Source organism: Macaca fascicularis, chromosome 9 (genome assembly GCF_037993035.2).
Source record: "Macaca fascicularis isolate 582-1 chromosome 9, T2T-MFA8v1.1".
Lineage (NCBI taxonomy): Eukaryota > Metazoa > Chordata > Mammalia > Primates > Cercopithecidae > Macaca > Macaca fascicularis.
Window position 1 is genome coordinate 106,556,066 of NC_088383.1, and position 25,884 is coordinate 106,581,949.

Below are 25,884 nucleotides of genomic sequence, written 5' to 3' on the forward strand. Positions count from 1 at the left end.
GGCCTCATCTAATATTTCTGATCAGCATGAAATAACCAGTTGCTATACCAAAAGCAAGGAAATTTGATGCTTCATTTACTCTGTAAAATTCCACACATGATTTTAAATTACAATAGGCCAAACGCCATGGCTCATGCCTGTAATCCCAGGACTTTGGGAGGCCGAGGTGGGTGGATCACTTGAGCTCAGGAGTTTGTGACTAGCCTGAGCAACACAGCAAGACCTCATCTCTACAAAAAATGCAAAAATTAGCCAGGCGTGGTGGCATGCACCTGTAGTCCAAGGTGATCTGCAGACTGAGGCGGGAAAATAGATCGAGCCCAGGAGGTCTGGGCTACAGTTAGCCATGATCATACCACTGCACTCTGGTCTGAGTGGCAGAGTGAGACCCTGTCTCAAAAAAATAAAAATAAAATAAAAATAAATAAATTATTCGGAGTGCAGTGGCTCGTACCTGTAATCCTAGCACTTTGGGAGGCTGAGGCGGGCAGATCACTTGAGGTCAGGAGTTTGAGACCAGCCTGGCCAACATGGCGAAGCCCTGTCTCTACTAAAAATACAAAAATAAAATAAAATGAAATAAAATAAAATAAAATAAGCCTGGTGTGGTGGCAGGTGCCTGTAATCTCAGCTACTCAGGAGGCTGAGGCAGGAGAATTACTTGAACTCAGGAGGCAGAGGTTGCAATGAGCTGAGATCACGCCATTGCACTTCAGCCTGGGTGACAGAGCAAGACTCTGTCTCAAAAAAATAAATAAACAAAAATAAATAAATAAATAAATTATAACAATAGCTTTAGGTTCCCCATTATCATGGAAAAGCCTTTAGAGATCATGCTGTCCAGTTCCTTCATTTTTTAGACAGGAGAACTTACTCAGAGATAATAAGTAAATGACATAAGGTTTATACAACAAAACTTCCTTGGGCAACCATGCTTTGCTTTTCCTGGGAGAACATTTAGTGTTAGGGTCAGGAAGAGCTATGGGCAGGTGAGGGCAGCCAGATGCAAGGGGAGTAGAGGTCTGGGCTGTGGCTGAGGCTCTCACAGATCCTTCCCCCTCCTGACTTTCCAGGCCTGGTGTGCCCTGCGTCAGCTTTTGGGGAACTGGGCTGCAGACGGCTGATGCTCTAGTACCTAGACCCGCAGCCTTGCTGTCTTCTCCCACCCCAGCTCAAGGACCCAATGACACCCTCTCCTCTGTTGGAGTGGATTTTTCTCCTAAAACCAAAGGAGGCACTCTTCTTCCCCAGTCTGAAGTTTTAGTATTTTTCTATTACAGACCTGCTCTTTGGTCTCTGAATCTGGATTCCCAATCTACCCTGGGTGCCATAGAGTTGGCAGTTACTTTCCTGGGGGAAGAGGGTAGGACTTCAACGTTCTGAAAGTGACAGATTTCCGAGTTCCAGATATGGGCGTTTAGCAAATTTCTCAGTCTCTTTTAACAGGTCCTGCTTTGCAGGTAACGCGGCGCTTCGGGATCCCAGGGCTGAAGAAAATGATGGACTGGTTTGGCTACTACGGAGGCCCCTGCCGCGCCCCCTTGCAGGAGCTGAGCCCCGCTGAGGAGGAGGCACTGCGCGTGGATTTCACCAGCAACGGCTGGCTCTGAGGGCCGGCAGCGTCCATGGCTGGCCTGAGCCCATCTCAGCCTCCTGTCTTGCACTTGCAGCCTGAAGCAGAGAGCGCAGGGGGATGAGGGCAGCGGGCGTGGGGAGCCGGTAGAGGCTCCTTTGCCTACTTTAGTCCTCCAGGCAGCCTTTCACAGGCATGCCCACGCACATCTCCTATTCTCATGGCCCCTGACCTCTCCCTTTTGTATCCTAAACCGTCTCTCTGGCCTGAAGACTGGTAAAGAGCAATTTCTCAATTCGTCTCTCTACTGTGGATGCTTTCCTATGCCCTGAGGCATATGAAATCGGAATGGAAGGGCAGAGGTGCAAGTAGGCACAGTCAGGAAGTTTTTCTTTCTTTTCTTTTTTTTTTTTTTTTTTGAGACAGAGTTTCGCTCTGTTGCCCAGGCTGGAGTGCAATGGTACCATCTCGGCTCACTGCAACCTCTGCCTCCTGGGTTCAAGCAATTCTCCTGCCTCAGCCTCCCGAGTAGTTGGGATTACAGGCGCCTGCCACCACGTCCAGCTAATTTTTGTATTTTTAGTAGAGATGGGGTTTCACCATGTTGGCCAGGCTGGTCTCGAACTCCTGACCTAGGTGATTCAACTGCCTCGGCCTCCCAAAGTGCTGGGATTACAGCCAAGAGCCACTGCACCCAGCCAGGAATTTGTTTTATTGAAGTGGGGACTACTTAGACTTGGGGCTTGAAACCTGAGTCTAGCACAATGCAGCTGGAAGCCAGGGCTACTCCTACAAACCCAAGTTCTGACTCCTTCCAGGGAAGTATCAGCTTAGGAAACTTGATCAGGAAAGTGTCACTGGTCTTTCAAAGAGCCCTCTTTACCCTCCCACCCCCGCCCTCCACACTGCAAGCTGCATTCCAGCCACATGCCCTTTTCTAAATCTATTTTCATTCATCTCCTATTCTGGTCTCTAGCCTTGATTCCAACCACGGAAAGCACGGAGACAGCTCAGTGGCTTGTCAGATTGGTAAATAGTGACACCTGGTGGATAAATGTTACATTCTAGAAGACTATTCTGGCCAGCCTAGGTCTGAAACACTAAGGGGACTTCGCCTGAGTTAGGGCCATCCTCTTGCCTACAGGCACTCTGCTTTTATTATTAAAAATAATCACTTTGTTACTATAATAAAATTTAACAGGTAAAATTTGTGTGGCTATGTACAGACGGACACTCTATTGCTATGCAGATCTTAGGTTTCCTGGCCAGATGTCAAGAACCTTCCTAAAGGCAAGTGAACTCTGATGGTCTGACTTCTCCCAGCTCTAAGAGCGGCCCCAACAATACTGAGCCAGCAGGCATTCACTTACTGGAGGCCTAGGGAAGGGGTAAGAGGCAAAAGAGAGCAACTGAGCTATTTAGAAACACTTAGCACTTTTATTTTATTTTTTTTGAGACGGAGTCTTGCTCTGTCATTCAGGCTGTGTGCAGTGGCACGATCTCGGCTCACTACAACCTCCGCCTCCCAGGTTCAAGCAACTCTTCTGCCTCACCCTCCCAAGTCGCGGGGATTACAGGCGTGCACCACCACGCCCGGCTAATTTTTGTATTTTTAGTAGAGACGGGGTTTCGCCATGTTGATCAGGCTGGTCTCGAACTCCTGACCTCAGGTGATCCTCCTGCCTCAGCCTCCCAAAGTGCTGGGATTACAGGCGTGAGCCACTGTACCCAGCCAGCATCCTTTTTGATTAAAGTGCTAAGTGTTTAGGGCCAGGCAGCACTTTGAGAGGCCGGGCAGCACTTTGGGAGGTGAAGAGTTTGAGACCAGCCTGACCAACATGGCAAAACCCTGTCTCTACTAAAAATACAAACATTAGCCGGGCGTGATGGCACACTCCTGTAATCCCAGCTACTCAGGAGGCTGAGGCACAAGAATTGCTTGAACCCAGGAGGTGGAGGATGCAGTGAGCTGAGATCATGCCACAGCACTCCAGCCTGGGCCACAAGAGCGAAACTCCATCTCCAAAAGAAAAAAAAAAAGATGCTTTCTCCAAAAGATTTAACCTTTTTCAGTGGTAATATTTGACTAGTGGCAGAAAAATGGAGATACATTTTTTAAAAAATTACTCATTAAAAAGAAAGTGTAAAGTTAAAAAAAGAGGTAAATAGACACTTGTTTAGGGCAGAGGCTAAAGGAGAGAAAATAAAAGATCTCAATCTTCAACCCAAAACCAGGCTCTGAATGGCACTAAAGCTTGGGGCTTAGTGCCTGGGGTCCTCTCACAGGCAACTTCCAGAGGAGCTGGGCTCAGAAGAGAATCAAGTTTAGGACTTGGGGGAATAGTTAAGGCTAGGCAGGCAGGGTAGTGTACTGAGTAAGAGCTCAGCCTCTGGGCTTAAACAGGTCTGGGTTTAAGTTCTGGGATCTGCCCCTTAGTGTCTATGGGACCTTGGAGAAACTGCTTAACTTCCCTGAGCCTCATCTGTAATACAGGGATAATAATAGTACCTTCCTCCAACAAGGATGCATGTAAAAGCGTCAGTGTGGGGGTCATTGTTCCACCACTCTCCCATTGCAGAGAAAGGGAAACTCCGGCAGCAGTGGACCTACCAGAGGTAACGCAGCAGGTGTGGCCATAACTAGTCTCAGGACTTACGCACTCTGATGCTCAGGGTAAGAGGGGTCCAGTAAAGGGAGACGGAGTCAGAAAGACTTGGTTACAAATCCCACCCAGCTGTGCCACCTACTAGTTGTGGCAGCCTGAGATTGTCTGATTCAAGTAAGAAAAAAAAATTCCTATGTCCTCCTCTGTAGAGGCTGAGAAAATTAAATGACTTGATATAGTAAAGTGTGCAGGGTCAGTTCCAAGGGCTAATCTGATTAACTTTTACAAATAGCAAATGGGTTGATATTCATGAAGACGCAGGGCCAGAAAGTCAAGAAAACTAGGTATAGGCAGTTCTGGTGATTTCTTTATTCTTTATAAACACCTTTTTCTACAGTACAATTCAGAGAATAAATAGAGGCACACGGCTATAACTTCCACCACCATCTGCTGTTGAGGAGACATTTAGTGTGAGGCTAGGGGGCTAGAGGTGGGGGACGTATTTGGGTACCAGGGTAACGGAAGGCCTCCGTGATAAACTGCAGAGATCCCATCAGTAAGGTCTGACTGCGGCCTGATGGTCAAGGCTCATGATAGAAGAGCTACAGAGAGCCAAATGCTCCTTTAGTTCCCTACAGTCCTAGAGTAGGTCCAGTTCTACCAAAACCCCAGGGGTTTGGGTGAGTCTGATTTATCGGTCCACTGGGAAGAAACTGTGTCAGCCCAAGCCATCCCTATGAATTCAGTTCACTCCATGGTAGGGCCTGAACTGGCCTAAATATTCTACCCTTTTCCCTGGAGTTAGTCACATATACAATTAATAAGATTACTGTTTATGTGAGTTTTTTTCTTGACTGCCCCAAAAAGGGATCCTGTTCCCCATCTAAGGAAGGAGAGAGGCACACACATGGGGATTATCTGCTGTAACTTGGTGAAGGAAGACAGTCTGTCTTCTAAAGGGAGGAGGAAATAGCACTCTTACCGAATCCTTCTCAAGGGCATAGGCAGGAATGAATACCAGTCTGATCAGACCAAGTGAAAGCCTGGAGCTATGATTCTAACTAGCATGAGGAGTAACATACGGAAAAGCTCTGCCAGCCAGGCACAGTGGCTCACACCTGCAATCCTAGCACTCTGGCAGGCCCAGGCAGGAGCATCGCTTGAGCCCAGGAGTTTGAGACAAGCCTGAGCAACATAGCAAGACCTGGCTCATTTTTTTATAATAATAAAATAAAAGGCTGGGCGTGGTGGCTCACGCCTGTAATCCCAGCACTTTGGGAGACCGAGGTGGGTGGATCACAAGGTCAGGAGTTTGAGACCAGCCTGGCCAACATGGTGAAACCCCATCTCTACTTAAGAAAATACAAAAATTAGCCGGGTGTGGTAGCGCACTCCTGTAGTCCCAGCTACTCAGGAGGCTGAGGCAGGGGAATCGCTTGAACCTGGGAGGTGGAGGTTGCAGTGAGACGAGATTGCGCCACTGCACTCTAGCCTGGACGACAGAGTGAGACTCCATCTCAAAATAATAATAATAATAATAATAAAAAAATTAAAAAAGAAAAGCTCTGGCCTTGACTTTCACAGCGCTGCTCCACTGAGCCACCCCTATCTTTTTCCTGTTTCTCTAGGGTGGCACAGAGCACTGGCCCTAAGGTGGGGTAGAATCACCTGCCCCAAAAGCAGCAGAATGAAGGTTCTGTATCACTTGGCAGAAAATGAAGCAGAAGGGTCACAGCAGGCTGCACTGGGTAACCCGAGGTCTTAGGAACAGAGTATCAACAGTGAGAAGAGGCGGTTCCTCTGTCCTCCAGCACACAAGGGTCAGGGAAAGACAGAACTACCAATGACTGAGCAGCGTCCGCTGGCCAGCATCCTCAGCACTTTTCTGCGGTCCAGTTCTGGAATGGCAGGTGACAGGGCACATACAAGACCTCTGCTCCACTGTCATTGTCAACTCATCTCAGCTCTGGTTCATTTGTTCACCTCGAGTCAACAAGGGGCGCACTGGCTTTACCCAATACTTGTCAGCTGGTGCCCACCGCGCTGTCAGGCAGTGAGATTTCTGGCTGACTTGGAGGCGCTCTGGGCCCGCTGAACGACGGCAGAACACTTCTCACGCCGCAGCAGCTTGTTGTTCTCAAAGAGACCTTCATTGCGGGGGATTCCATGAGAACCATCGGGGAAAGTCAGCAGGCCTTGAGGAGGGCAGAGAAAACATGGGAGTAACAATGGCGTTAATGCCTCAAAGGTGAGCTCGATATGTTGAGGCTGAAGAAGAGAAAAACTCGCAGCTCTACTCAGGAGCACTCTATTGGTGAGTTCAATGGATAGGCGTCAGGGATGGCCGCTATGGATTGCTGGACCCCCGCAGGATTAAAACGAAACAGGTATATTTCCACCCATATTATGCCCACCTAAGTCACCCACCCTGCTGGGCTGCAACTTACCAAAACCATCTACTCTGCCATTTTTAAATTCCCCCTCAAACGTCATGTTGTCGTATCGAATGAAGACTCCGACGCCATTAAACTTGCCCTGGGCAAACTCCCCCTCATACCTGCAGAAACACCAGAAGTTAGCCTTCAGTGGGAAGTTAGCTGTCCAGATTAATGGAGTTGAGCAGCTGCGGATCTCTGTTATTTAATAATGCCAAGAAGCAAGCCGATTCCACCTGTCACATAGCTCCATCTACCCCATCTAGTCCCAGCCAGCAGAGAAGGATCAGAGTATATATGCCATGAAGCCCTGATCTCAACGAAAGAAGATAGGATGGGAATGGGAGTGGGGTGGAAAGTCACTCACTTGGTTGACATTTCAAATTTTAGGTCCACTTAAAAAATAACCAATAAAAGGACTACTTAGTCCTCATCTGTGTTCTGCAGGGAGTGAGACAAGCTCAGGATTGACCAGATATTTACCAGTGTCCCATTTTTATGTCAGACCCTCCCTTATTTAAGGCTAAGAAAGGAATGACCTCATACCCACCTTGAACCATCTGAGAAGGTCAATACCCCAAAGCCATTAAAGAGCCCATTCTCAAAATGACCCAGGTAGGTGCCACCATCTGCAAACATCAGTTGACCAAAACCATGCCTGCGGCCTGAACAAAGAGAAGGACAGGTGTCAGGTTGGAAGGAGGCAGTTTCAGGGTCCCTTCTTACTCTTCTAGCATCCCTTACCTGCCATCACCCTACCCACAAAGAAAACAAGAGAAGCAGTGACATTAGCAGGGCAGAGGATTATTAGCCAGAGTCAGGCACTGGGAAAACCTGGCTCCTGGGGCCTTCCCATCTTATCACTACAGATTACAGCAAGTCTACCCAAGTATGAATAAGAGAGCACTTAAAAATAACAACAGCTGGCCAGGCGCAGTAGCTCATGCCTGTAGTGCCAGCATTTTGGGAGGCCAAGGTGGGTGGATCATGAGGTCAAGAGATCAAGACAGTCTGGCCACCATGGTGAAACCTCGTCTCTACTAAAAATATAAAAATTAGCTGGGTGCAGTGGCGCGTGCCTGTAGTCCCAGCTAGTCGGCAGGCTGAGGCAGGAGAATCACTTGAACCCGGGAGGCGGAGGTTGCAGTGAGTCGAGATCGGGCTACCGCACTCCAGCCTGGGCAACAAGAGCGAGACTCTGTCTCAAAAAAACAAATAATAGCTGGCTGGGTGCAGTGGCTCACGCCTGTAATTCTAGCACTTTGGGAGGCCGAGGAGGCAGGTGGATCACCTGTGGTCAGGAGTTCAAGACCAGCCTGGCTAACATGGTGAAACCCTGTTTCTATTAAAACAACAAAAAATTAGCTGGGCATGGTGGTGGTGTTGTGCTCCTGTAACCCAGCTACTCAGGAGGCTGAGGCAGGAGAATCCCTTGAACACAGGAGGCGGAGGTTACAGTGGGCCGAGATCATGCCATTGAACTCCAGCTTGGGCAACACGTCTCAAAAAAATAAATAAGTAAATAACAATAGCTAACATCTATATTTATAGTGCCTTTACTATGTGCCAGCCTCTCTTCTTTTTTTTTTTTTTTTTTGAGACAGAGTCTCGCTCTGTCACCCAGGCTGGAGTGCAGTGGTGCGATTTTGGCTCACTGCAACCTCCGCCTCCTGGGTTTAAGTGTTTCTCCTGCCTCAGCCTCCCCAGTAGCTGGGATTACAAAGTGTTGGGATTACAGGTGTGAGCCACTGTGCCTGCCCTAAATTACTGAGTCTTGAGAAATTGTACAGGTGTGATGTGACCTTGCCTCCTTCAATCCCACACCTTTCTTCCTGGTTTTCAAATACCTGGTGTCCCCTCTAATGTGGCCTGTTAGAGGAGAGACTTTCTGAGGCTCTACTGGGTGGGCTGTATCCACCACAAGAACTCCCCTGAATTCTGTTTGAAAGGCATGATTACTCCTGCAACATCTTGCTCTGTTTTCTGGTCAGTTCAGAGAGTAAGCACAGCCCCACTGACGTAACGAAGCTCAAACCAGTGCTGCCAATCAGGCTGTTAGATTTGCCCAGCAGCTTTAAGGTGCTAATGGGGTACTGGTTTTTTTTTCCTCAGAGAGGCAGTGTAGTTAGATGTTGAGGACACTGAGTCAGGCTGCCTGCTGTGTTTGCCTTCTTTTTCTACCACTTAGAGTTCTGTGATCTTGAGTAAGTTACTTAGCTTCTCCTTGCCTCAATTTCCCCATCTGTTAAATGGGAATAATAATAGTATGTGCCTACCTGATAAGGTTGTCATGAGGATTAAATAAGATGATAAATACAAAACGCTTAAAAGAGAGGGTATGGTGGCTGATGCCTGTAATCCCAGCACTTAGGGAGGCCAAGGTGGGCAGATCACCTGAGGTCAGGAGTTGGAGACCAGCCTGGCCAACATGGTGAAACCCATCTTTACTAAAAATACAAAAATTAGCCGGATATGGTGGCAGGTGCCTGTAATCCCAGCTACTCGGGAGGCTGAGGCACGAGAATCGCTTGAACCCGGGAGGCAGAGGTTGCAGTGAGCCGAGATCGCACCATTGCACTCCAGTCTGGGCAACACAGTGAGCAAGACCTCATCTCAAAACAAACAAACAAACAAAAAACCAGAAAGATATAACTCATTCCTGGAGGTTGAATTAAAAATAGCATTTTCGAATTCCTTTATTTAATCCTAAAATGGAATAAAGGAAAGGCAGGCACTATGTGGAATTAAATCCTGGAGTTGAAAATGAAAACCCATAAAGCTGGCTACATATGCTGATGTATTTGTCCTCCAGCAAATGAAGTGTTCATCATTGGACACTCCCCAGGGGTCCTTCTCACCCTCCTTCCATTCGCCACGATATTCCTCCCCACTGGAGTAGGTGAAGGAACCTTTTGTCAGGGTCATGGTGACAGATTACAGGATAAAAGGACGAAAACTGTAGGAAATAAGCAGAGGAGAACCAGTGTCATGGAATGGCAGGAGGAAAGGACTGCAAAGCAATTTTGTAGATACATTCTAAAGGCCACCAGCCTGGTAAATGTACGCTGCCTTAGGTGCATTTAACCAAAATACCCATGTCTCCAACAACCACCAGCACCATCAACTCCACCTCTGCCCAGGTGCTCTCATCCTCCTGCTTATCTTAAAAGTTTTCAGCCAGTTCCTATTTTCTATGACCTGGGATGGAAATGAAGGATTAATCTACAAATATTTACTTGATACCTACTATGTGCTCAGTTGATGTATAAAATAGAGTATCTTCCCTTGACGAGTTTATAATCTAGTTAATAAGACTAACAATTGAAACACTGATTTATGCCAGAGATAATGTGATTAAGTGCCAACTTGGATGGCAGAGATTAACAAAGACATGAGATGGCCAGAATTTAAAACAAGCAGACAAGCAGTGGAGAAGGCAAAGAACAATTCCAGAATCAGAAAACACAGGGAACAGGCCAGGGGCAGTGGCTCACGCCTATAATCCCAACACTTTGGGAGGCCGAGGTGGGCGGGATCACCTGAGGTCAGTAGTTTGAGACCAGCCTGGCCAATGTGGTGAGATCCCGTCTCTACTAAAAATGCAAAAATTAGCTGGGCATGGTGGCGGGAGCCTGTAATCCTAGCTACTCAGAAGGTTGAGGCAGGAGAATCACTTAAACCTGAGAGGCGGAGGTTGCAGTGAACCAAGATCACACCACTGTTACTCCAACCTGGGTGATGGAGCAAGACTCTGTCTCAAAAAAAAAAAAAAAAGGAAAACATGGGGAACCAACACTCAAAGGGCAAGGAACACTCTAAGGGCAATGTGAACACGAGATGTTCCATTGCAAAATAAGAAGCCTGGTCTCATTACAGTTGAGGGTTTATTTGGGGAGTAATAGGAAATAAGCCTGCGTAGGTACATGTAGCCACAATCTTAAAGTTGAAGACAGGCCTGGTGTAGTGACTCACACCTGTAATCCCAGCACTTTGGGAGGCTGAGGTGGGAGGATCACTTGAGCCCAGGAGTTCAAGATCAGCCTGGGCAACATAGCAAGACCTCATGTCAAAAATGTAAAATTACTGTAATCCCAGCACTTTGAGAGGCCGAGGCGGGAGGATCACAAGGTCAGGAGATCGAGACCATCCTGGCGAACACTGTGAAACCCTGTTTCTACTAAAAATACAAAAAATTAGCCAGGCATGGTGGCGGGCGCCTGTAGTCCCAGTTACTCGGGAGGCTGAGGCAGGAGAATGGTGTGAACCCGGGAGGCAGAGGTTGTAGTGAGCCGAGATCGCGCCACTGCACTCCAGCCTGGGCGACAGATCCAGACTTTGTCTCAAAAAAAAAAAAAAAAAAAAAAGTAAAATTAAAAAATAAAAAATAAGCCGGGCGCGGTGGCTCAAGCCTGTAATCCCAGCACTTTGGGAGGCCAACACGGGCGGATCACAAGGTCAGGAGATCGAGACCATCCTGGCTAACACGGTGAAACCCATCTCTACTAAAAAATGCAAAAAAAAAAACTAGCCGGGCGAGGTGGCGGGCGCCTGTAGTCCCAGCTACTCGGGAGGCTGAGGCAGGAGAATGGCGTGAACCCAAAAGGCGGAGCTTGCAGTGAGCTGAGATCCGGCCACTGCACTCCAGCCTGGGTGACAGAGTGAGACTCTGTCTCAAAAAAAAAAAAATAAATAAAAATAAAAAAAATAAAAAAAATAAAAAATAGACTGGGCATGCATGGTAGCTCACACCTGTAATCCCAGTACTTTGGGAGGCTGAGGTGGGCAGATCACGAGGTCAGGAGTTCGAGACCAGCCTGGCTAACATGGTAAAACCTCATCTCTACTAAAAATACAAAAATTGGCCAGGCGCGGTGGCTCAAGCCTGTAATTCCAGCACTTTGGGAGGCCGAGGCGGGTGGATCACGAGGTCAGGAGATCGAGACTATCCTGGCTAACATGGTGAAACCCCGTCTCTACTAAAAATACAAAAAACTAGCCGGGCGTGGTGGCGGGCGCCTGTAGTCCCAGCTACTTGGGAGGCTGAGGCGGGAGAATGGCGTGAACCCGGGAGGCGGAGCTTGCAGTGAGCCGAGATCACGCCACTGCACTCCAGCCTGGGAGACACAGCGAGACTCCGTCTCAAAAAAAAAAAAAAAAAATACAAAAATTAGCCAGGTATGGTGGCAGGCGCCTGTAATCCCAGCTACTCAGGAGGCTGAGGCAGGAGAATTGCTTGAACCCGGGAGGCAGAGGTTGCAGTGAGCTGAGATCACACCACTGCACTCTAGCCTGGGTGACAAAGCAAGACTCTGTCTCAAAATAAATAAATAAATAAATAAATAAATAAATAAATCTGAAAAGAACCTCAAGGATTTAGTCCAACCTCTCATTTTATAGGAGAAATAGAAGCCCAGAGAGGTAATCAAGTTTGTTGGCAGCCTCCCCTGACTATGCTAGTCCTTTTTCCCTGTACAGCATAGCCTCTGCTTTTAGCTCAGGCTAACTTAAAGAGACCTTTGAAAGCTGGGCGTAAGAGTTTACAGCACATGAGGGAGGAAAAGAGGCGGCCTCTGCAGGTTTGTGAACCAGGATGTAATATGATGAAGGCAGTGTGTAAGGAAAATGAATGTGGTAGCGTGAAGTGGGATGAATTGAAGCAGCAAGTCCATAGTCAGAAAAGCTTGCAAGGAAGGGAAATATGATAATGCAGCAGATTGTAAAAATGGGCAGAGTTATTCTCCCTCCGTTCATGACCCTACAATGTGACAAGGTAGATCCTCCCATTAAGAGACAGAGTTGGCCAGGTGCGGTTGGCTCATGCCTGTAATCCCAGCACTCTAGGAGGCCAAGGCGGGTGGATCACCTGAACCAGACTGGCCAGCATGGCGAAACCCTATATCTACTAAAGATACAAAAGATTAGCAGGGCGTGGTGGTGGGTGCCTGTAATCCCAGCTACTCGGGAGGCTGATACAGAAGAATTGCTTGAACTCGGGTGTCAGAGGTTGCAGTGAGCCGAGATCGCACCACTGCATTCCAGTCTGGGCGACGCAGTGAGACTCTGTCTGAAAAAAAAGAGAGGCAGAGTTTATTTATTCCTCCACCCTCTGGATCTGGGTTGGCTATGTGACTTGCTCTGGATGATGGAATGTTCGCAAAGGTGACCTAGCAGAGGTCTGCAAAGCACCTGTGCACTAGGCTTGCCCTCTTGCTATACTTGGACCTGTTCTGCCCCCGTGTAAATAAGCCCAATCTAGTCTACTGGATGGTAAGACCCTATCCCAGCTGGCCACAGATGAACAAATAGCTCAGGCAAGACCAGAAGAACTGCCCTTCTGAGCCCAGCCCCAAACTAGCGACCACAGACTCACAGGATAAACAAATGGTTATTGTTTCAAGCCACTGTGTTTTCTGGTGGTGTGTTATTACCCAGAAAAAAAAAAATGTATATTACTGATACATTCAGGCATGAGTCTGGGAGATCACCCTATAATGGGAGCAGAAGGAACAACTAGGATGGATACATCATAGGAAAACCATCAGTAATATTTGGGGACTGGCTAGATATGGCTTCACACTAGTGGTGAAAAGATGTATTGAAGGATATCATATAAGAAGGGAACTGCACAGTAGCTCAAGCTTATAATCCTAGCACTTTGGGAGGCTAAGGCTGGCAGACCACTTGAGCTCAGGAGTTTGAGACCAGCCTGGGCAACATGGTGAAACCCCATCTCTACCAAAATTACAAAAAATTTTAAAAATTAGCCGGGTGTGGTGGCGCGTTCCTGTAGTCCCAGCTACTTGGGAGGCTGAGGTGGAAGGATCGCTTGAACCCAGGAGGCAGAGGTGCAGTGAGCCAAGATCACGCCACTACACTCCAGCCTGGGTGACAGAGGGAGACCCTGTCTCAAAAAAAAAAAAAAAAAAGAAGAAGAAGAAGGGAATTAAGATAACCCCAAAATCATTAAATATAAACAGAGGCAAATAGCATGTCATTTGATATACTAAAAAATACAGGCCCTATTTCTTTTTTAATTCCCTAGGTCTTTTCATTCATCCCTTCATCTTTCATTTACTTATCTATTTATTTTTTAGAGACAGGGTCTTGCTCTGTCACCCAGGCTAGAGTGCAGTGGCAAAATCGTAGCTCACTGTAACCTCAGACTCCTGGATTCAAGGGATCCCATCACCTCAGTCTCCAGAGTAGCTGGGACTACAGGCACACACAGCTACCTCCTCATCTTTTCCAGATCTAAGCAATACAATGTTTTCTCCAGTGATTTTGACGATGCAGATTCCTAGGCCCAAACTCAGACTTACTGAATCAGATTCTGTATAGTTAGAGCCCGGGAACCTGCAGTTTTAATAAGCACATCATTAGATCCTTACTTCAAAGCTTGGGGCCTACTACTACAATAAACGGAAATACTGTGTGTGAAAAGTTCTCTGAACTATAAATCACTATTGAAAAGTCCTCTATCAACCAAGCATGGTGTCTCATGCCTGTAATTCCAGCACTTTGGGAGGCTGAGCAGGGACAATTGCTTGAGCCCAGGAGTCTGAGGCTGCAGTAAGTCATGATAGCGCCACTGCAGCCTGGGTGACAGAATGAGACCCTGTCTCAGAAAAAGGAAAGAAAGGGGAAAAAAAGTCCCCTCTGATTAGTAAGTAACCTAGAGTCTGACCCTGAGGCATCTGACTAAGTTCCAATAGGACAAGGACACATTTTCCTCAGAGTACTGGGGCCAGACTTGGCAGACAAACAGGAAAGAATTCTTTTTTCTTTTAGAGACAGGGTCTCATTATGTTACCCAGACGGGACTTGAACTCCTAGGTTCAAGAGATCCTCCAATCCCCTCTTAGCCTTCTGAGTAGCTGGAACTACAGGTGCCTGCCACTGCTCCCAGCTCAAAATAAGATGGGTTTTTTGTTTGTTTGTTTGTTTGTTTTTGAGACTGAGTCTTGCTCTGTCGCCCAGGCAGGAGTGCAGTGGCACGATCTCGGCTCACTGCAAACTCTGCCTCCTGGGTTCACGCCATTCTCCTGCCTCAGCCTCCCCAGTAGCTGGGACTACAGTCTCCTGCCACCACACCCCACTAACTTTTTGTATTTTTTAGTAAAGACGGGGTTTCACCACATTAGCCAGGATAGTCTCGATCTCCTGACCTCATGATCCGCCCGCCTTGGCCTCCTGAAGTGCTAAGATTACAGGCATGAGCCACCACTCCTGGCCACAAGATTCTTAAATCTTGGGGGCCTGGTGCCAACAGCTAGCTTCCTTTTTCTTCAAGACCCAGGGAAGCCAAAACCTCATCCAGTCAAGATGGAGTTCCAAAGAATGGGTTCCATAGTTTCATAGCGCAAAAGGGGTCTGGTATATTTTATACAAAAGTGATGCTTTAAATATTCAACTAAAACAACATATATGTTAAATTTACTTTCTCCACATTGTCATGGTGGACAGTGCTAGATTATTTATATTCCAATTCAGGTGGCACAACCCTCTCTAATAATCAATTGCACTAACCCCAGAGAAACTGTCTGAAATACCTTTATAACAGAAGCTAACATTTACTGACCTCTTATTGTGTTCCATCAGTGCTGTTTGTTTTAAGAGATGGGGTCTCACTGTTACCCAGCCTGGAATGCAGTGGTATGATTATAGCTCACTGCAGTCTCAAACTTCTGGGCTCAAGTGAGCCTCCCACCTCATCCTCTCCAGTAGCTGGGACTAGAGGTGTGTGCCAACACACCCAGCTACTTTTCAAATTTTTTGTTGAGATGGATATTGCTATGGTGCCTAGACTGGTCCTGAACTCCTGGCCTCAAGTGATTCTTCCTCATCAGCTTCCACTGGTGTGAGCATCAGTGTTTTTTGTTTTGTTTTGTTTTTGAGACGGAGTTTCACTCTTATTTCCCAGGCTGGAGTGCAATGGCACAATCTCGGCTCACTGCAACCTCCACCTCAGCCTCCCAAGTAGCTGGGATTATAGGCATGCGCCACCACGCCTGGCTAATTTTGTGTTTTTAGTAGAGATGGGGTTTCACCATGTTGGTCAGGCTGGTCTCAAACTCCTGACCTCAGGTAATCCACACGCCTCGGCCTCCCAAAGTGCTGAGATTACAGGCGTGAGCCACCGCGCCCAGCATGAGCATCAGTGTTTTTAAAATGTTATCTAATTTCATCTCACAACAACTTTTTGGGGTGGGTATTATTATTAGTTCCACTTTAGGGATGAGGAAACTAAGGTGCAGAGAGGATAAGTAAATTAACTAAGGTCATACTTTAACATGTGGAAACTAACACGTGAAAGTTAGAATCAGAGCTCTGACAGCTGGCCTTGCTGGCTCAAGTTCTTGCACTAACTTGCTAACTCATACCATCCTATCCTATCTGGCCTCCCAGGATAATCCGGTGGTGTTGTAGACTCTGAGCACAGAAGGACTTGAGTTCAAATCTGAGTTCACTGTATAATTATGGGCAAGGTATTTAAGCATCTCTAAATCTCAGTCTCCTCATCTGTAAAGTGGAGATAATATATGTATTTCACAGAGCTGGCAGGTGGACTCAGTTAAATATCTGAGAGTCAGTGGGTGACAGGAAAGAAAAATAAAAGAAAGAAAATGACACACACTAAGTACCTAGAACACTGCCAAGGTCCGTCCACTAAATGTTAGTTTCTTTTCCTCTTTCAAAGTTTTACACTTAAACTCACACATATACTTACTGTAATGAAAACTTCTCTAGGTCTTTCCTCAGTAAAAATTGCTACCAATGTAATTCAAACAACACTCTGAAAAAGAAAATCTCAGCAATTTTGACTAAAGAGCTGAATACTAAGTAGAGGAAAAACAAACTATAATTGCTACCATCCGCTCTTTGTCAACATCCTACAGGATATTTGCATTTTGGCCTTCTGTCATAAAGTTTTTTTTTTTTTTTGAGACGGAGTCTCACTCTGTCACCCAGGCTGGAGTGCAGTGGCACCATCTCGGCTCACTGCAAGCTCTGCCTCCCGGGTTCACACCATTATCCTGCCTCAGCCTCCCGAGCAGCTGGGACTACAGGTGCCTGCCACCACGCCAGGCTAATTTTTTGTATTTTTAATAGAGACAGGGTTTCACTATGTTAGCCAGGATGGTCTCAATCTCCTGACCTCGTGATCTGCCCGCCTCAGCCTCCCAAAGTGCTGGGATTACAGGTGTAAGCCACCATACCCGGCCCGATTTTTTGTTTTTAAGGAGACAGTGTGTCGCTCTGTTGCCCATGCTGGTGTGCAATGGCATGATCATAACTCACTGCGACCCCGAACTTGTGGGCTCAAACAACCCTCCTGCCCCAGCCTCCGTAGTAGCTAGGACTATAGGCACACACCACCATGCCTGACTAATTAACTTCTTTGTAGAGACGGTGTCCCACTATGTTGCCCAGGCTAATCTCATACTCCTAGTCTCAAGCAATCTCTGGCCTTGGCCTCCCAAAGTGCTAGGACTATAAGCATGAGCCACCACACCCAGCCTCATGACTTTTTGTTTTTTTTTTATGAGAACAAGCAGACGGGCACAGTGGCTCACGCCTGTAATCCCAGCACTTTGGGAGGCTAAAATGGGTGGATCACCTGAGGTCGGGAGTTCAAGACCAGCCTGGCCAACGTGGTGAAGCCCTGTCTCTACTAAAAACACAAAAATTAGCCAAGTGTGGTGATGGTCGCCTGTAATCCCAGCTACTTGAGAGGCTGAGACAGGAGAATCACTTGAACCTGGGAGGCAGAGTTTGCAGTAAGCCAGGATCATGCCACTGGTTTCCAGCCTGGGTGACAGAGCAAGACTCTGACTTAATAATAATAATATGTTCTGGGCCGGGCGCGGTGGCTCAAGCCTGTAATCCCAGCACTTTGGGAGGCCGAGGCGGGCGGATCACAAGGTCAGGAGATCGAGAACACAGTGAAACCCCGTCTCTACTAAAAATACAAAAAATTAGCCGGGCGCGGTGGCGGGCGCCTGTAGTCCCAGCTACTCAGGAGGCTGAGGCAGGAGAATGGCGGGAACCCGGGAGGCGGAGCTTGCAGTGAGCCGAGATCGCGCCACTGCACTCCAGCCTGGGCAACAGCGTGAGACTCCGTCTCAAAAAAAAAAAAAAAAAAAAAAAAAAAAAAAATAATAATAATAATAATAATATGTTCTGATGTTTGTTCTCTTTTTTTTTTTTTTTTTGAAACGGAGTCTTGCTCTGTGACCCAGGCTGGAGTGCAATGGCGCAATCTCGGCTCACTGCAACCTCCATCTCCCGAGTTCAAGTGATTCTCCTGCCTCAGTCTCTCGAATAGCTGGGATTACAGGGGACCGTCACCATGGCTGGCTAATTTTTGTATTTTTAGTAGAGACAGGGCTTCACCATTTTGGCCAGGCTGGTCTTGAACTCCTGACCTCAGGTGACCCACCCATCTCAGCCTTCCAAAGTGCTGTGGTTACAGGTGTGGGCCACTGTGCCTGGCTTTTTTTTTTTTTTTTTTAGACAGAATTTCGTTCCTGTTGTCCAGGCTGGAGTGCAATGGTGTGGTCTCAGCTCACTGTAACCTCTGCCTCCTGGGTTCAAACGATTCTCTTGCCCCAGCGCCTCCCAAGTAGCTGGGATTACAGGCCCCTGCCACCACACCCAGCTAATTTTTGTATTTTCAGTAGAGACAGGGTTTCACCATGTTGGCCAGGTTGGTCTTGAACTCCTGACCTCAGGTGATCCTCCCGCCTTGGCCTCCCAAAGTGCTGGGATTACAGGCGTGAGCCACCGTACCCGGCCTTATTTTTGTTTGTTTGTTTGTTTAATGGAGACTGGTGCTGGTGACTGCGGAGTAGCTTCAGCAGAGGGACCTGATAACCTTTTTTTTTTTTTTTTTTTTTTTTTGAGATACTCTCACTCTGTCACCCACGTTGAAGTGCAGTGGCTCCATCTCAGCTCACTGCAACCTTCGTCTCCTGGGTTTAAGCAATTCTCTTGCTTCAGCCTCCTGAGTAGCTGGGATTATAGGTGCCCACCACCACACCTGGCTACTTTTTGTATTTTTAGTAGGACAGGGTTTCACCATTTTGGCCAGGCTGGTCTCGAACTCCTGGCCTCATGTGATCTGCCTGCCTTGGCCTCCCAAAGTGCTGGATTACAGGCGTGAGCTACCATGCCTAGCCAGAACATAATGATTTTTGATACAGACACCAAAAACCCAGACATGGTCTGATGTGAAAACAGCTAGGCCTGACCACAGCAGGGCTCAACGACATCTTCTACACCCTGGCTCTGTCCCAGCCATGAGGACAGATGAGTTCTAAGAATCCCTGTGCTCTCACCCAAATAAGAGAAAAGATTCATTTCTCGCCTAAATGAAGGGCAACCTTGTGGAGACTATTCTTGAGATGTTTGGGGGCCACTCCCATAGAACTTTCTCCCTTCTTCAGTTATCAGTCAAACATTCCATTTCCAGTATCTCTCACACAGAAGATATCCGAGGCAAGGACCATTATTTTCTTGTAGTCAACTACCTCCAAACCTGTGGGAGCTATTTTCTGAGAGGGGATGCTGGTACTTGTCATGTCATCTCTGTCCTATCAATGTCCCACAAGGTCAGCATCCAATTTCAGGCTCACAAGTCTCTTATCACCAGCCCAGCATCAGAGTGTGCTGGGGTAGAGGCCAACATGACTCCATTGCAAATATAACATTAATGAGAGCATGAGAAGCAGTTTTCCATCAGAACAGCAGAAGAAAACTCCAGTACAGACAGGCATTTTGATCAGGCAATCTTCAGCTCTTCCCAGAACTAAGTCACAGCACTAAAAGTCAGCTTATGGTTGAAGTTTCATTCCTTCAAAGCACGTCAGTTAGAATCTGAAGGACTGTATCTTCCACTATATCTTATAATTAAACAACCATTCCAAAACGTAAACACAAAATCACTATTTATATAAAAAGATTATAAGTATTTCCTTTAGATGTCTGGCAGCAGTTAACCAACTTGTTTTCACTCAAAATTTGGAAAGAGTTATTGCAGTGGGATTTGAGGAGTCATATTGACTACACACGGACTCAGGGAAAGTACTGCCTTGTATTTATTTACTTTTTCTCAAGGCTACGTGAAGCTTCCAAAGAGTGGCATTCTACCTTGTTCCGGGAGGACCAGTAGAAGATTGATGAAAGAAGGGAACGTTTCTCCAGTTTGAGGGTTATTTATGGACAAAGTACTAGTTCTCAAGTTGTACACCTAACCACGTTTTTTTTTTTTTTGAGACAGAGTCTCACAGTGTCACCCAGGCTGGAGTGTAATGTTGTGATCTTGGCTCACTGCAACCTCTGCCTCCCAGGCTCAAGAGATTCTCGTGCCTCAGCCTCCTGAGTAGCTGGGATTACAGGTGTGCCAGCATGCCCAGCTAATTTTCATATTTTTAGTAGAGATGGGGTTTCACTATGTTGGCCAGGCTGATTTCAGACTTCTGGCCTCATGTGATCTGCCTGTCTTGGCCTCCCAAAGTGCTGGGATTATAGGCATGAGCCACCACGCCCAGCCCCTAACCACTTCTTCAGTATGCTGTTAGCTCTTGGGGATTATACCCTAAATATTTTAAGGAAGCCAATGAAACCAAAAAGGTTACCTTGTTATTACCAAATGTGGCAGACTGTATTTCCAAGATGTTTGCAATAGTATCTTCTGTCTTACATGTTTGTCTACAATTTGACCTGGCTGCTGACCCATCACAAAGTGAAATCTGGCCGGGCGTGGTGGTTCACGCTTGTAATCCCAGCACTTTAGGAGGCCGAGGCGGGCGGATTACGAGGTCAGGAGATCGAGACCATCCTGGCTAACACAGTGACACCCCGTCTGTACTAAAGAATACAAAAAATTAGCTGGGCATAGTGGTGAGCGCCTATAGTCCCAGCTACTCAGGAGGCTGAGGCAGGAGAATGGAGTGAACCCAGGAGGCGGAGGTTGCAGTGAGCCGAGATTGCGCCACTGCACTCCAGCCTGGGTAACAGAGCAAGACTCCGTCTCAAAAAAAAAGTGAAATCTACCTCCCCTTCCTTGAATCTGAGTAGGCTCGTGACTGCTTGGACCAATAGAACACAATGAAAATGATGGTGTGGGCCGGGCATGGTGGCTCACTCCTATAATCCTAGCATTTCGGGAGGCCGAGGCGAGCGGATCACCTGAGGTCGGGAGTTCAAGACTAGCCTGACCAACATGGAGAAACCCCATCTCTACTAAAAATACAAAATTAGCTGGGTGTGGTGGCGCATGCCTGTAATCCCAGCTACTTGAGAGGCTGAGGCAGGAGAACTGCTTAACCCAGGAGGCAGAGGTTGCGGTGAGCCAAGATCGTGCCATTGCACTCCAGCCTGGGCAACAAGAGCGAAACTCTGTCTCGAAAGAAAATGGTGGTGTGTTCTGAGGTTAGATCATAAAGGGTGACGCAACTTCCATCTTGTCACTGATACACTCACACTTGGAGATGTGAGCCACCACATAAAAAGCCTGACTACCCAGAGGCTAACACTGAAAGCCAAGCCACACAGCAAAGTCATATATTGGTGCTCCAGTTGGCTGTGCTTACCTTTGAATCATCCTATCTCAGGTACCAGGCATCAGTGAAGCAGCCTTCAGATGATTCCAGCCCTCAGTCACTGAGCCTGCATTCCATCCCATATCAGGGAGCAGAAAGAGGCCTCCTCATGGTGCCAGGTCCAAATTCCCTTACCCACAGAATCCATGAGCATCATATGGGTATTATTTATTTATTTATTTATTTGAGATGGAGTCTTGCTCTGTCGCCCAGGCTGGAGTACAGAGGCGCAATCTCTGCTCACTGCAAGCTCCACCTCCTGGGTTTAAGCAATTCTCCTGCCTCAGCCTCCCAATTAGCTGGGACTACAGGTGCTCGCCATCACGCCTGACTAATTTTTTGTATTTTTAGTAGAGACAGGGTTTCACTGTATTAGCCAGGATGGTCTCGATATCCTGACCTTATGATCCACCCGCCTCGGCCTCCCAAAGTGCTGGGATTATAGATGTGAGTCACCGTGTCCGGCCACCATATGGGTGTTTTAAGCTGCTAAATTCTGGGGTAATTTGTTATACGGCAATAATAACTGGAATACCATGTTTCAACCTAACCCTGCCACCATCCTGTCCCATTGGTTTCCAACAGTACATACTACAAACTTCCATTCCATTTTGATTTAGGGACATGTAGCAAATTCCCTTGAGCAGATGCTTGCCAAAATGATGTCCATTGCCAAGACCACAATCAGAAGCGCTACTGAAAGGGAACATGCGTAGAATCCATGGATCTCAGGCCATGGTTGAATACGTTTGGCTAGAAACTGTCATATGTGCCCAAATAGTTGATATTGTCACTATTTGGGACATTGTCTGGATTTTATGACTTTTATAACTAACCATGCTAATATATAATATATAACTAACCACAGCTACTATATATATATATACTACTATATATATAATATATATAATAATATATATATAATATATAATATAACTAACCACAGCTACTGACCTAAAAAGGAATTTCACCAGTAACCATGGTCATTGAGACAAATCTAGTTTAACAAAATACAGCCAGTGCTGATGAAGACTGAAAGCCCAATACTTCTTCTTTTTTTTTTTTTGTGGCAGAGTCTGGCTCTGTCATCCAAGCTGGAGTGCAGTGGCGTCATCTCAGCCGCTGCAACCTCTGCCTCTTGGACTCAAGCCACCCTCCCACCTTAGCCTCCTGAGTAGCTGGGATTACAGGAATATGCCACCACACCCAGCTAAGTTTTGCATTTTTTGGTAGAGACAGGGTTTCACCATGTTGCCCAGGCTGGTCTTGAACCCCTGGGCTCAAATGATATGCCTGCCTCAGCCTTCCAAAGTGCTAGGATTACAGGTGTGAGCCACCGTGTCCGGCCCAATACTTTAATAAGAGATGCAAATCAGTATTTGTATCAGTTATCCAAATCATCTTTTTAAAAAGAATATATGGCTTAGGGGTTTAGGCTACAAATATACCCATGGAATCCAGTCACAAGCCAAGATGATTCATACTTCTAAACAGACACTCACCCTTTCTGCACTCCTGATAGATTGGTTGCAAAGGATCAGTCCAAACATTTACATAAAAGAAAATTACTATTCTGTCCCTGTAAACCAATACACTATTAGTCTGCACTATAGACTACATTCCTGCTATCTTCATTTTCTTTTGCCCCAGACATTTCTTTATTATTATTTTCTTATTTCCAAACAGAACTCTGAGACAGTAATGAGAATTTTTGTTTCCGTTCTATTTATCTTTTTCTAATTTTAAGAAATCAACTTATTAAAGAACATTTTTGTATTCACAGTAACCTGTGTCCAATTTAAGAGGATTAAAAAAAAAAAAAAGGCCGGGCGCGGTGGCTCAAGCCTGTAATCCCAGCACTTTGGGAGGCCGAGACGGGTGGATCACGAGGTCAGGAGATCGAGACCATCCTGGTGAACATGGTGAAACCCCGTCTCTACTAAAAAATACAAAAAAAAAAAACTAGCCGGGTGAGGTGGCGGCGCCTGTAGTCCCAGCTACTCGGGAGGCTGAGGCAGGAGAATGGCGTGAACCCGGGAGGCGGAGCTTGCAGTGAGCTGAGATCCGGCCACTGCAACTCCAGCCGGGGAGACAGAGCGAGACTCCGTCTCAAAAAAAAAAAAAAAAAAAAAAAAAACTGACACAAAGAAGAAAAGGGCCAGGCATGATGGCTCAGTCCTGTAATCCTAGCACGTTGGGAGGCTGAGGCAAGAGGATCACTTGAGCCCAGGAGTTCAATACCAAGCTGGGAAACATAGTGAGACCTCATCTCTACAAAACAATTCAAAAATTAGCTGGATGTGGTGGTGCATGCCTGTAGTCCCAGCTACTCAGGAGGCTGAGGCAGGAGGATTGCTTGAGCCCAGAATTTGAGGCTGCCAGGGTGAGCAGTGACTGCACCACACCTGCACTCCAGCCTGGGCAACAGAGCCAGACCTTATCTCAAGAAAAAGAAAAGAAAAACAAACAAACAAACAAACAAACAAACAAAAAGGATGGGGCGGTGGGAGACATCCAGTTAGAGAATACTGGTTGGAGGCAGCCACCCTAACTACCCACATGTCTCCCCAAAACCCCCTTCCCAGGGTACAACAGTCTTGTCAAATTATTTCAGTAATAAAGCAGTTCATAGGCTTTTAGAATCCTAAAGAGAAGAAAATGAAGGCTTTGATGAACAAAGATTAACCTTGTTAAGAACCTAGAACAAAAAGTCAAATACTCTTTTTTTTTTTTTTTTTAATGAGACGGAGTTTTGCTCTGTTCCCCATGCTGGAGTGCTGGGGCAGGATCTCGGCTCACTGCAACCGCCGCCTCCCAGGTTCAAGCAATTCTCCTGCCTCAGCCTCCTGGATAGCTGGGATTACAGGCGCCCGCCACCACGCTCGGCTAATTTTTGTATTTTTAGTAGAGACGGGGTTTCACCATCTTGGCCAAGCTAGTCTTGAAATCCTGCCCTCGTGATCCACCCGCCTCGGCCTACCAAAGTGTTGGGATTACAGGCGTGGGCCACCACGCCCGGCCTAAATATTATTTTTTAGGTGTTTTAAAAGGAGATTGAAATAACTATTTTTCATTGTTAAGTCTAACCTCCTCTTTCCTCATGTGAAAAGTAAAGAAATGTATCGTTGCTATATGAAGGGTTCGTTTAGGAAGACTGTGGGATGGTTAGAATGAAGAAAGTGGGAAGAAAATTGGCGCCAAAAAGAATATTAAAAAAACAACAACAGCAACAACAACAACAACAAAAAAACGCGATGATGACCTGACCTGGGGGTGATTGGGACTAGGGAGTAATACTGCCAAATACGATCCCATTTCACGGGAAAGGGAATGCCTGGGCTGGACTCCGATATAGCAGCTATTCCTGCTGGTACCTAAGCAGTTCAGAGATGCTAGACTGCAGGGATACCCCCCATCAACGAATTGAAGCATCCCATTCCCCAGGCTTCCATATGTGGGAGTTCTCTCCACCAGCGAGATAAAGGCGGGTCCAGGGAAAACAAAGCCCTAGACCACAACAAGGTAACACCTTCTCGCACCCCATTTTCACGTTCCCGCCCGGTTGCTTCCTGCTATCCTGGTCCGCTCTCCCGCCCGGCAGGGTCTAACGCTCCCACGGGTCTGCCAATTCCCCTGATGCAACCCTCCACCCCCTGCTCGCTAACCCCAGTCCAGTCGGCTCTCCTGGGCCTCGACCCCCGCGGTGGAGACTAAAGGGTTCAGGTTTGGGTCCCCCACAGGCAGCCGACCTCGGGTCAGCGTATCCGAGGTGGAGCCGCATCCCCCAGCCCGGTCATCTCGTGCTGGGTTCCTCAGTGCCCACCTGGCCGATCATCCTCTTTCCCAGCCCCCTCCCTCCTGCGCCTCCAGCCAACCTGGGACTAGCCTTTCGGGATGACCGTCACGCCTGGACGCAGGGCTCCAGCTCCTCGGACTTTTCCTCCGATGGGCTCCCGGCTGCCACCTTGCTCTCCGCCACCTCCACCAGCGCTTGCCCCACTTGACGCCGCCATCCCGGGCGACCGCACTGGGCACAATTCCCGCTGCCCATTGGCTGTTACCTAGGCAACCGGGAGCAACGCCACTCCGCATTGGCCCAGCCCGCCTCCGCGCCATCTTTGTGCGGGGCGGAGTGTTTGCGAACCGGAGCTATGTGAAAGAGGGGTGGTCCCACCTCTGCAACGCAGATGAGACGGAGGATCCAAATCTGGCCTACCCCGAGGCCGTCTAGTTGAAATGGCAACCCCAAAGAAAACCAAACCTGCGCCGGAAGCAACAGTGACCATCAACGCGAGCGGCTGTGATCTTGCTCCAGTCCCCACTGCTGAGTTTAAGACAGATCCTAAATCTAGCTTCAGAGAAGCAGCTTTGTAAATTGTAACGCGCTGGGCAGGACAGCCTCCAATAACTCTGTGCTAGACATTGTGATATCAAGACACTTTTGCATTCGTTATAGGAATTTGTGCTGTCCTTGTCATTACCTAGATTCTTTTTGTTTAAAATATAGTACCTGGCCAGGCGCAGTGGCTCACATCTGTAATCCCAACACTTTGGGAACCCGAGGCAGAGGAGGATCGCTTGAGCCCAGGAGTTCTAGATCAGCCTGGGCAATGCAGGAAGACTCCGTATCTATAGGAAAAAAAAAAAAAATTACCCAGCCTGGTGGT

General features: G+C 47.3%; 2 protein-coding genes across 8 annotated transcripts in view; one reads left to right on the forward strand and one right to left on the reverse strand.

Moving 5' to 3' along the window:
- HOGA1 (4-hydroxy-2-oxoglutarate aldolase 1) overlaps nucleotides 1-2,780 on the forward strand; it is a 30,061-nt gene extending 27,281 nt beyond the window's left edge. For all 4 annotated transcript variants that reach the window (XM_005566129.4, XM_045361311.2, XM_074002383.1 and 1 more), the window contains one exon: nucleotides 1,461-2,780. In XM_005566129.4, the coding sequence (XP_005566186.1) occupies nucleotides 1,461-1,610 (150 nt within the window). In that variant the 3' untranslated portion in view covers nucleotides 1,611-2,780. The remainder of the gene's footprint in view (nucleotides 1-1,460) is intronic.
- Nucleotides 2,781-4,528: 1,748 nt separating this feature from the next.
- MORN4 (MORN repeat containing 4) lies at nucleotides 4,529-25,561 on the reverse strand. 4 transcript variants are annotated; one of them, XM_005566126.5, is made up of 5 exons: nucleotides 25,093-25,237; nucleotides 9,473-9,570; nucleotides 7,165-7,279; nucleotides 6,627-6,736; nucleotides 4,529-6,374 (listed from the first exon to the last, which is right to left on the reverse strand). In XM_005566126.5, exons 2-5 carry the CDS (start codon nucleotides 9,537-9,539, stop codon nucleotides 6,226-6,228), a joined length of 441 nt encoding a protein of 146 aa, XP_005566183.1. In that variant the 5' UTR covers nucleotides 9,540-9,570; nucleotides 25,093-25,237; the 3' UTR covers nucleotides 4,529-6,225. The 4 variants fall into 4 exon arrangements, with proteins under 4 accessions (XP_005566183.1, XP_065377305.1, XP_073858486.1 ...); XM_065521233.2 differs by lacking the exon at nucleotides 9,473-9,570 and having other exon boundaries at nucleotides 25,093-25,561; XM_074002385.1 differs by lacking the exon at nucleotides 6,627-6,736.
- Nucleotides 25,562-25,884: the final 323 nt, after the last annotated feature.

Bases quoted from the DNA above. Each gene is read 5' to 3' on its own strand.
- MORN4 (XM_065521233.2), bottom strand. From the start codon at position 25,333: ATGGCGCGGAGGCGGGCTGGGCCAATGCGGAGTGGCGTTGCTCCCGGT. The intron at 7,280-25,092 runs GTTGGCTGGAGG...CTCTTTGTTCAG, and splicing joins TCCCGAAAGGCTAGTCCCAG to GCCGCAGGCATGGTTTTGGT. The intron at 6,737-7,164 runs GTGGGTATGAGG...GTGTTTCTGCAG, and splicing joins ACCTTCTCAGATGGTTCAAG to GTATGAGGGGGAGTTTGCCC.